At 39.4% G+C, this 12430-nt stretch overlaps 1 protein-coding gene across 2 annotated transcripts in view; it reads left to right on the forward strand.

The window, feature by feature from the left end:
* The window catches only part of eml5 (EMAP like 5), a 58283-nt gene that overhangs the window by 8598 nt on the left and 37255 nt on the right, over positions 1-12430 (forward strand). For both annotated transcript variants that reach the window (XM_053632355.1, XM_053632354.1), the window contains exon 2: positions 7311-7470. In XM_053632355.1, the coding sequence (XP_053488330.1) occupies positions 7311-7470 (160 nt within the window). The remainder of the gene's footprint in view (positions 1-7310; positions 7471-12430) is intronic.

The following is a 12430-nucleotide window of genomic DNA, read 5'->3' on the forward strand; positions in this document are numbered from 1 at the left end:
AGTGCACACACATACTGCTGTACATATTCATATTCATATGTTCTCTTCACACAAGTTAACACTAATAGTTGTTTTCAGACATCATGCACATCAGCCGTGTAATGTATGCGATTACGGCAGGCTTAATTGGATGGATTTACATACAAATTACGTGAAGGAGACATAGGTGACAGAGAGCGTGTGTGCGTGCGTATAGACCATGTGACCAGGCCCAGGGAGCAGAGTGCATGTGTGTTGATACGATGCAGTGATGCATGTGTGAACCCATTACTGTGAGGTTAATGCTAAGAGACAGATCTCTCTCTGTCCTGGTCTATCCCTACAGAAGGGAATCCTCTCTCCCTCTCCCTCCCTCTCTCTCTCTCTCTCGCTTTCTCATTTTCTTACTCACTCCCCCCTCCCTCTTTCTGTCACTCTCCTTTCTCCATTCTCTTTCTGTCCTACTTGGCTGCTCTTAGCCCTTACATACTGTGCAAACATTCATTCGTTCATTATCTCAAAGCTGTTTATCTGATCACAGCAGACTTTAACTCCTACTAAACTACTCATACTCACAAACAACACAAACGCTGACATATAAAAACTCTTTAAGCGGCTGTGCCTGAAAGAGGCAGTAGCAGGCCAGGAGTGTAGGTTAAAGAGTATCCCTGCGTGGGAAGATTAATCTCTGATACTGTGTAGGATAGCTGTGTTTCAAACAGAACCACGTTGCTTCTCATTTTCAGATGTAGTATTCTCGGAGCAATTATTGTAAAAGCCTGAAAGGCTCTTTTGTAACCAGTAAAATGCACGCTGATTGCAAACAAGACCAGTTTTACCAACACACTTTAGCTAGATAAATCAGTAACCATTATAAATCAGTGTGGACCAGCATGATATACTTTTTTTTTCTTCGGTAAAAATTATTTTATTTGTTCATTTGAGAAGAGCCTACACTACTCAAAAAATGTTTTGTGATCACCTGTACAATCTACTAACTAAAAATGTTATATGATTTTATAACATTTTGTGCTTTATGCCTTGTGCTGTTGATGGATGTGCAGAAAGCAAAGCCAGTTTACATTACATTATGCTCAAAGGTACGATATACCTTAAATTAATTGGTCATCTAATGAGTCAAAATATAACTGAATATGAATACTGATTATAAATATTGATCTGTTAAAGTCACAGTTGATGAAATAAATGAAATATTATTCCTCAATTTATCATTTACTGTTCCGTTTTATTTTATTATTATTATTATTATTATTATTATTATTATTATTATTATTATTTTCTGTTATCAATTCTAGCACATTATGTTAGTTATCTATTTTCTAATCCTCTCACAACTTATATGATAATGAGGGGGCGTAGCTTATTTACCCAGCAAGTGTCCGGTGCATGATTGGCTAACCATCGTGTACAAGAAACAGCTTTAATTATTGTACCACCCTATTAAAACCAATCGAGTGAATCAATCAGTGATAATATAGCTGGGTCAATGTATTTATGTGTTATTTTGTATGTATTATTTATTGTATTATTTATTATGCAAGAATCTATAACTTTATGTTCTGTTAATGCTGTGAGATTACTAGAAATGAGTTCTATTTCATACAGTTATTCATACATCCATCCATTTTCCATACCGCTTATCCAACACAGGGTCTCAAGGGAGCCTGGAGCCTATCCTAGGGGACTCAGGGGACAAGGCGGGGGATGGTTGTGCCATCCTGGATGGTGTGCCAACTCATCGCCGGGCACACTCGCACACACACTCACACACCCACTACAGACAGATTGGAAATGCCAGTCAGCCTACAATGCATGTCTTGGGACTGGGGGAGGACACCGGAGTACCCCGGAAGAAAAAAATGCAAAGTATGGGGAGATGCAAACTCCACATACACAGGGTGGAGGTGGGAATTGAAATCCCAACCCTGGAGGTACAAGGCAAACATGCTAACCACTAAGCCACCATGCAGCCAAATGGAATAAATATAGAACCTAAAGCATAAACGAATTATTACAGTGCATTATTAAGTTCTGCTTTGTAATCTTGCAGAATAAATTAAGCAGTGCTTTCACCCTGTGTGTGTTCGAGCTGTGGAGCCTCCAGTTGAGCCAAATGTGTTCTGAACTAGGATATATTCAATAGCGCTAGTACAGATTTTGTAACCTAAACGAAGTCTAATGCTGTGTTTTAATGCTGTAGGATTACTAAGCAGCGATTAATAATGCACTGTAATGCTTCAGGCTTTAGGCTCTGTACCAAATCTGTTCAGCACCCCAATTTTGCACGAATGATTATCTGTCTTTGTATTTGAAGTATGGAGCTTGTTGCTGGTAATCCCACAGCAGTAACAGAGCTCTGTGCTTTATAACGATACAAATGTTCAGCCTTATGATAGTGAGTTCTAAATCTGGGGCTACTGAAGGCAGCCAAATGAATAGAAATGATACAGAGCCTACAGTCTTGAACATGCCGTATACAGCACTGTGAATTATTAATAGTTGATTCCCACCACAGGAACACAGGAGATTAGGAAATGTTGTATGAGTAAATCCCAAATACAGTGACGACTAAACACGTGATAGAGTTGATGAAATAGCAAAAATGAGAAACAGAAATATAAAAAGGTACACTAAATGATAAATGTACGTAGGAGTAATAGGGGTGTAACGATACAGCATATTGTATTGTGTCATTTGATATGAGGTTGTTGATTCAATCTCTCTGCATATCGAACAATACAGTCAGCAGATTGCATAATAAATAAATAAATAAAGTAGTCTATTCATCCATCCTTCCATCTGCTACCACTTACTCCTTTTCAGGGTCACAGGGAACCTGGAGCCTATCCCAGGAAGCATCGGGCACGAGGCAGGGTACACCCTGGACAGGGTACCAGTCCATCGCAGGGCATCACATACACATTCACACACCCATTCATACACTACGGACACTTTGGACACACCAGTCAGCCTACCATGCATGTCTTTGGACTGGGGGAGGAAACCCCCGCAGCACGGGGAGAACATGCAAACTCCGCACACACATGGCCCTGGCAGGATTCGATCCCCAGCCCGTGGAGGTGTGAGGCGAACGTGCTAACCACTAAGCCACCATGTGCCCCAGTCCATTCATCATAACGTAACAAAAAAATGAATCAAGTCCACACACCCTCCTCTTTATCTAAAATCAGGAGAGGCTACATAGTTTATTAATGACTTTTGTCACTTGGGGGATTCTATATAAAGACTCTGAATGAGCTTATGCCAATAACCTGTCAATAATCAATAACTCCAGTTTCAACTCAAACACTGTGTTATACTGAATGTTACAAGAAACCTTTCAGAGTGTTCAGAACACTTCAAAAGAGAAGATTTTAAGCCAGATATCTAGTTTGAACCTGCAAACACCAGTTTGGATGGATTTCCTGGCTCCAGATGGATTTCCTGGCTTCTTTGCCTGAAAGAGCTTTTGATAAATATTGTGATCTTTTAAAAGCTCTTACATGGCGGAGCACTATCTGATATTACAAATAGCTAAATGTGACTGTTCTCCTTAAAAACATTCACAATTTACGTTTTTAATCCGAGTAACAGGAGTGATGACTTACTGTGTGATATAACCTTATACAAAAAATGCACTTATTATTGCAAGATTGATCCTGACAAAGGTTAAGATAATTAAGGATTTTAAGAAACTAAAGCCAAAAAACTGTATAAGAAAACATTTCCTGTCTGCGTTAGATCAGAACAGTACTTTGAAATTGGTAGCGTAAGTTCTGGCTGCATGTAATGACTATTTTGATAATGTGACTGTTGTCTCATCAGCAGTGTGTGTGTGTGTGTGTGTGTGTGTGTGTGTTAGTGTGTAGCCCTGCACCACTCACCCATCCACCCTCTCCGGCTTCCCTCTATCCCATTAGCTAATAGACCAACAGGCCAACAGCAAGCATCTGACACATCAATCAATCCACTACTGTGCCTCAATTCGTTAGATAATAAGAATGGAAAGAATGGTCTTTGCAAAAAATGTATTATTATTTATTATTTTGTATTTGTCACAGAGAAAAATGTAATATGTTTAATATTAGCTTTATATTCAACTTGCATTTGGCGCTTTAAATACGTGGTCTTGTCAAATCTTTTGATGTTAAACGCCAGTTATTTAACTGCAATCTTAAAGGCTGTCAAAAACAGCAGAGAATGAGACTGCTTGTCTGAGAGTACACACCGCATGGGCTTGAGCTCTGTAGACATAGAGAATAAACCATAAAACCATAGCATGAGATTCAAATAGCACGCTGCAGTACTACTACTACTACTGCTCAAGCGAAAACCTATACACACTTTCACCTCAAAACTGAATTTCAGACTTGTTCTTTAGTGTGTAAGAGCAGTAATATATATTCACCATGCTTTTGAGAAGCATTATTGTGTATCCTTTTTACTGGCGCATAGTACACAAAGTGCTCCACAGTTAATGTTTTTAAAATGTGGATTAACTGTAATGTTTAGGCAATTGGGATAAATATCAACTCACTTGTCGTACATTAGAGCTGATATAGTTGCAATCCATCATGATTTGCATTAATTTAAGTGTGTGTGTGTCCATTACAGTGTGCTGAATCCACTAAATATAAGTACATAAAGTACAGCGGGAGGGGGCAGGCTCTTTGATTTGCTCTATATATCCCTGTGCTTAGTCAGAATGAGGGCTTTGTGGTTAATCTTCCTCTTAAAGCTGCATTGACCAGGAGTCCTTTAGGCTCACGAGAGCATCCTCATTCCTAATCTCCACCATACAGGGATGTGTAGGATGGAGCAAGCTTAGGCTGTAAGCGCTCAAAGACAGACTCAGCAAATCTGCAGTGTACAGTACTTGATGTAAAAATGTGAAATTGAAAGCAGGAGCCTTACATTTGGTGTCATACGGCCTCGAACGCATCCATTCAGTGATGATCCAAACCAAACGGAAATGCAAAATCCTTACCTCACCGTATCCCTCATATCCACAACACAGTCTAAATGTATTTAATACTTTTGCTTGTAGTTGTGTGCAGGACATATAAACAACTGAAGTGAGGCCAGAAATGTTATGTTTTATACCGTACTATACCCATGCATCTTTGCATATATTCTCAGACTTACCTTGCAAGCCATAGCAAATAACTGCTTATGTTTTACACAAAAAAGGAGGCAAGAGAAATAAATGTGAAAAGTTGTGCCAGTGCCCCAGAAAGCACAATGCCTTTGCTCTATTTTTAGTTCCAGATTAAGTGTTTCACTGAGAGTAGGATGAAGACTAGTGACTGCCAGGTGATATGCAGGATAATTTGACACAAAATGGTTCCACAGATCTTCACAGTGGTTAAGCTTGTGGCTGGGTGACCAAGGAGGAAAGAAGGTGAGAGACTAGACAGAAACCTATTGCAGCTCTGCAATAGTCTGACCCATTGATTACCGTTCTGCTTCTTTTCACTGCTGAATAACTTTAGCCTGACATGCTCAGAAAGCCTCATCTAAGATTGCAGGAGCAGAAGCCCTTAAGAAAACACACTTACTGAATAGAAATAGAGTCTAACAAGGGCAAGGGATCCATACAGAGCTGGTGTGTTGCTGGCTGGCTGCACTGTTGTCTTACTTTTTAAGTAAGCTTGTGTCGTATCATATGTGTACGACACCTTCAAATTTGTGCCTTATTATAATATATTATTATTATTATTATTATTATTATTACTACTACTACTACTACCACTACTACTACTAATAATAATAGTAATAAACCCTCATCGCATCTTTTAAAGAGAAGCCTGGGCGTTGGATTGAGAAAGCAAGCAGCTTTGGGAAAGACACTAGGATAGACACTAAGCCTCCACATTATAGTCCCCTTCAGTGGTTGTGAACAAAAAGAGATATGTGCGCAACCTGGTTGCATAAAGATGCGAGTAGCCTAGCAACCTGACGGTACTTTTTTAATCTGACTGAAGAATAAAATTCTATCAAGAATTTTATTTAGGATTGGACTGACATTAGCTAAAATGTTATCCACATATTATTATGGATTAACAGTAAGTGACAGGGAGTACTGTTCGGCTAAACTAACAAAGGTGTAACTAAAGATCCTTATGGTTTGGCGTCCTGTTACTGGCTAAATGATCCTAAGTGGTGGTCTAGTCTGCAATGGCCAGACGTGTACTGTATACAGTATATACTCACTGTCCACTTTGTTAGGAACACCTGTCCACCTGCTCATTTATGCAGTTATCCAATCAGCCAATCATGTGGCAGCAGCACAATGCATAAAATCATGCAGATATCAGTCAAGAGCTTCAGCTAATGTTCAGAATGGGGAAAAAAGTGGAATCTCTGTGACTATAACCATGGTATGATTATTTGAGTTACTATATCCTTCCTATCAGCTCGAACCAGTCTGGCCATTTTCCTCTCTTATTAACATGGAGTTTCCACCCACAGAACTGTCGCTCACTCAATGTTTTTCTGTTTTTCGCACCATTCTGTGTAAATTTTAGAGACTGTTGTGTGTGAAATCCTTAGGAGATCAGCAATTTATGAAATACTCAATCCAGCCCTTCTGGTAACAACAACCATGCCACGATCAAAGTCTCACCCATTCTGTTGGGTGCAGTTAATAGGTGTGATAGGTGTGAAAAAAAATTGTCTGTCTTTTTTTTGTGAATGTTGGTGAAACTGGATGCCCATAAATAAGACAAATGGGGTGTTATTGAGCCCCTGGGCCACTCCTGGATCCAAGCTTTCATCAGGACCTGATGACCACCATTTCTAATCTTTCCGAGTTTTGTGAGTTTTCATGCATACCAAGCACCTCAAAAAAGCCAACATTAATAAACAGACAAAAACAAGAGGGGTCCTTCTCACCCTTGATGCTTGAACCCTAAATAGAAAATGTACTACAAATGATGGTAACCAGCTGCTCTGTTTCATGATTATTAGGCGTTTTGTGCTATTTGACTGTTCAAATGGTCCTTGTCTCGAACGTTACACAGAGCCTGATCATCTTTCCTTCAGATAAAGCCTTATTCATCTCCCTTTCACATCAGATGGTGGGAAGGGATAATCAGCAACAGCTCCTTTCTCCTTGTTGTGTCTTGATTTTATACTAACTATTACAAAACCAGTAACTATTTATTGCATAACTTATGTGTATGTCTCACGTAAAAATGGAATCAGTGAATGCAAGGGACTGAGTAAATATGAGCAAACTGCCTATAGTGTCTAAAAATGGTGGAGAGTCACATTGTTCTGTTTTCCTCCTGTCTTCTGTCTGTGCACAGTTTAGCTCTGCACCCAGAGCGTGTGTTAGTGGCCACGGGACAGGTGGGAAAGGAGCCATATATCTGTGTGTGGGACTCCTACACCGTCCAGACCGTGTCCATCCTGAAGGACGTGCACACACACGGTGTTGCCTGTCTTGCCTTCGACCTCGACGGACAGGTAACCACTGTGGTTTTGTGATGTGAGTGCCAAGCCACAGAGGAAAGTGTCATTATATAGCCGTCTTTTTTTTTAACTCAAGTTTCAAAAATAGTCTTTCATCACGCAATCAAGATAAGAGTGCTATAAAGTAATGAGACTCGCATTCATGTGATTAGGATGTATATAGTGCTCTCCAAAGTTATACGCTCAATATCAGTGGGAAATGGCTGTCAGGCTAATCACACAGCACTCTCAAGTGTCACATCTGTGAGCACTTGACTGGTGTGACTCTGACAGGCTGGCTGACTGACAGCGAGAGCATGCAAGAGTGAGAGAGAGGAGAGAGAATGAGGGTGTGATGAAGTTTAGAGATTTATGAGTCAGACTCAACCGTTCCCAGACAGTCTGATACAGACAGCAGAGCAACACTAATTCCTGAGCATACATGCTAAAGGTTAGAGTAAAGAGAGTGAAATATCAATACATACATATTCTGTATATTTTTTGCATAAGAGCAGATGACTGTCTGGCTCCAAGCAAGTGCTTGTTTGGTTGCTCTTGCAGTTTTTATATCACTGACTGTATAACCATATCCACAGAGGCAAGCTGTGTTTTACAGTCACACCGACAACAAAAGCAAATACAAGTATCTCAGATTACCATTATTTTCCTCATTGAATACAGCACACCTCTGTCTGCATCCCCATTTAATAGAACTGAGTTCAATAAAATGCCATTCTGATATCGAATCCTGCCCTATCGCACAACAAAAGAGAGTTATGAGCTGGATATTCAATTGCGCTAAAGTGTTCTGCCTCACAAAGGCAGCAGAGTGGTGTCGGTGCTCAGCTGACTACAGGGATCCATAAAAAACATATTGTATCCTATTGTAGTTGCCTTATGGTTCACAGGAGAAAAATCACATTTATAATACCCTCCACTAACATCGGCACTCGCGGTAAATATGAGCAAAGAAGGCTGTGAAAATTTGTCTTTATTGTTCAACCTTTTGATATTTTGTTCAAAACATACTCTGCTCTCATTGATGTCAAACAATTGCAAACACAACACAGGTTTATCAAAAAAAAACTTAAATATAGGTGTGCAACAATTATTTCCACCCCTATAAATTCATATGAGAAAAATATATTTGAAGTATATTCCCACTGATATTTTTAATTTTTTAGTACACCTGGGTGACTAGGAACAGGAACTTGTTCAACCATGACTTCCTGTTTCACAGGGGTATAAATATGAGGTAACACATAGGCCAAATTCCCTTAGTCATTCATCACAATGGGTAAGATCAAGGCATATAGCTGTGATGTGCGGCAAAAGGTTGTTGAGCTTCACAAAATGGGAAGTGGCTATAAGAAAATATCACAAGCATTGAAAATGCCCATTTCCACCATCAGGGCAATAATGAAGAAGTTCCAGTCAAATGGAAATGTTATGAATCAATCTGGAAGAGGACGTGTGTCAACGCACTGTGAAGAGGATGGTTCGAGTGGCCAAAAAGTATCCAAGGATAACAGCTGGAGAATTGCAGAAGTTAGTTGAGTCTTGGGGTCAGAAAGTCTCCAAAACTACAATCTGAAGTCACCTACATTACCACAAGTTGTTGGGAAGAGTTTGCAGAAAAAAGCCTCTACTCTTCAGTTTATCAGACACTACTGGAACTTCAAATGGGATCGGATTCTACAGTCAGATGAAACCAAAATAGAGCTTTTTTCAATAAACAGCAGAGATGGTTTTGGTGCACACAGAGAGGGAGTCATATGGAAAAGTACCCCATGCCCACGGTTAAATATGGTGGTGGCTCTTTAATGTTTTGGGGCTGTTTTTCCGCCAGAGGACCTGGACATTTTGTTAGGATACATGGCATCATGGGCTCTATCAAAGATCAACAGATATTAATGAAAACCTGACTGCCTCTGCCATAAAGCTTAAAATGGGCCGTGGTTGGATCTTCCAGCAGGACAATGATCCAAAACATACATCAAAATCAACACAAAAATGGTTTACTGACCACAAAATCAAGGTCCTGCCATGGCCATCCCAGTCCCCTGACTTGAAACCCATAGAAAACCTGTGGGGTGAACTGAAGAGGAGAGTCCACCAGCATGGACCTCAAAATGTGAAGGATCTGTATAGATTCTGTATGGAGGAATGGTCTCAGATCCCTTGCCATGTATTCTCCAACCTCATCAGGCATTATAGGAGAAGACTCAGAGCTGTTATCGTGGCAAAGGGTAGTAACACAAAGTATTCACTAAAAGGGTGCCAATCATTGACACAAAAAACACCTATATTTAACCAAGATTTCTTTTTTTATAAACCTGTGTTTTGTATATAAGAGTATTTTTGTGAATTTTTTTTTAAACAAAAGATCAAAAGGTTAAACAATAAAGACAATTTTTCACAGCCTTCTTTTGCTCATATTTATCAAGGGTGCCAATATTCATGGAGGGTACTGTATAGCATCAATATTTCATGGCAGGCTGAGGTTTTATAGAAGAGAATCCTCCCTCCAGCCCCAGGAGGCTGGTCGATGCCAGCAGAGCAATGTTAGCGAGGTGGCGTGTGTGGAGTGCAGGAAGAGGAAATTATTCTCACCTTTTTTTTGCCTAGACAGATGGAAGGGAAGAGATCTCAAGATGCTTTCTTTGAAACTCAGAGTGCCTCTAGCCAATCTCTTCTTCATAAATCTATCAAAGGATAACATGAAATGGTTTATTGAAAGCACCTTTCTTTTGTACCAATTCAACACTGAGCCGCTCTCAGAGGACAGAGCTCTCGGCATAATGGTTTACGTAACGTCAGCCCTATGTCTGAGTTTGGAATAAGGATATCAGGCTGATGGGACAGAGATGGAGCGCTGAAATGTCCCTCTGAAGAAAAAGGTGTTTGGAAATACTGCATACATCCTACAATGTAAAAATGAAAAATGTGTTTTTAATAGTGCTGTCGAATTTAATGGGTTAATTTAGTGAGATTAATTATGGAAAACATAACGCGTTCAAACGATTAACACATTTCGGCCCCAAAACTGTATGTCATCTTACATTGCATGTAGTTGCTTAGTGACGAGCATGATGCAAGGCGAGGACCAAACTCTGCTTGGCCCTCTGAAGGGAAATTTAAAATTCAAAACACATCCAGATGGAAGAACCGATAAAACCAAAGTCTTTTGCACTATCTGCAATAAAGTATATTCATACCATCAAAGCAGTTCTAGCCTGAAATACCACCAGAATTCAAAGCATGTTTAAGCGAGCTTTGATGGTTTTTTATGGTTAGCACAACCCCGGCTGCTACAGTCAACACGCTCTGCCAAACCACACTGACCGAGAGCAGTCAGCAAAGAATTAGTAAGTACACATCGGAAAAATGAACAATTGCGATAGCTAAACGGATTGCTTCAGCAGCCCTAAGCGGTGGTGCATTATAACTTTTTTTCTCGTGATCTCGACATAACAAAGTTGTTTTCTCATGATCATGACTTTTAATTCCTATGTGTATTCAACATAACAACAAGTTTTTATTGTTCTGGAGGCAGCAAAAGCTTAGCACAATCCCTCAGCATCATGGATGAAGCTGAAATAGCTCACTCAAGCTAAAATAGCTCTATGTCTGTCAGTGATTGACAACTTTCACATTAACGTCTGTCACCCCTCCCTCTTAATGTGGAGATAAAGTCTCTCTACAAAACATCTCTACAGTGGCCAATTATTACATTTATGATGCCAATGTGCATGCAACACCAGTCCCATTCACAAAGCGCTAGATTTTCTCTTGATAAAATGACGCAGTGAGAAAACAGCTTTTTTGTTATGTCAAGATAATACGAAAATTAAGTCGCGATCACGAGAAAACAAGAAAGAAAAAGAATAATAATGCATGGCTGCTTTGGACTGTAGTTTGAGGTGGACTGTAGGCCCGTTAAAATGGTGGAAGGGGGTTGAGGGAAGCATTTCAAATTTTGTCCTCTGTTACAACCTAAATGTTTATGTGTAATAAATTATATCCTGAATCAAATAAAATAATATATTACTTTCTAAAGCTGATTTTTGTAATGTCTATTCAATGCTTTTCTCATCTAACACAATAATGACTTTAGATTGTCTTTTGGGGGTAATTACTGAGCCAAAATTGGTGTGTGATTAATTGCAATTAATTCGATTAATTAATTGGCACATCATATAATTTATTTGATTAAAAAAAAAAAAGATTGACAGCCCAAGTTTTTATACACTTTTTATAACAGAAGCAAACAATCGCCTGCTAGGCCTTTTTGGGAGCATTATATAAGGTAGATTAGTATCTGTTCTTGATGTATTTCTTAATTCAATTTGATTTAGGAATGATAGGAATAAAGTTGTGTCTTAAAGAGCAGTTATTTTCAAGTCTGGGTCGCTGCGGGTCGGAGTAATGGGTGTGTCGAAAGGTATGGGCATGTCTAAATGTCTTTTCAGTTGGTCGCGAAAGCTGCCTGTTCCACTGAAAGGCGGGCCGTAAGCTTAAACGCTGTTGGCCAACAGGTTTATTAACAGGAAGTGACAAGTCCGATGTAGACAAAGGGTGGTGTGTACCTTGTAGTCACTATCCCTAAGCTTATTTTCCTTCTTTGACTGTAAGAATAGCGATAATGACAATAAAAATATGAAATATAAATGTATCTTCAGAACTTCTTTCTGTCAACTGAGACAGCATGGCCGCGGGTTCCCGACATCATCACCAGTGCACGTTTGTTTTGGTCTTGGTGTACCAGCAGTTAATTCTGCGCACCGTTGATGAGTATCATAAGTAATCAAAAACAAATTACAATTATTATTTGAAGGATACTAATATCTCTTAAAAGAAGACTGTTAAGTTCATAAGTTCGAAATTTGCTTTCTTGTCTATTACCGTTGTATTGACTGCACATGACTGCAAAAGCATATCTGTCATAGAAGTGGCAATTTTTACTGTTTAACTT

This window comes from Ictalurus furcatus, chromosome 9 (genome assembly GCF_023375685.1).
Source record: "Ictalurus furcatus strain D&B chromosome 9, Billie_1.0, whole genome shotgun sequence".
In the NCBI taxonomy this organism is placed as follows: domain Eukaryota; kingdom Metazoa; phylum Chordata; class Actinopteri; order Siluriformes; family Ictaluridae; genus Ictalurus; species Ictalurus furcatus.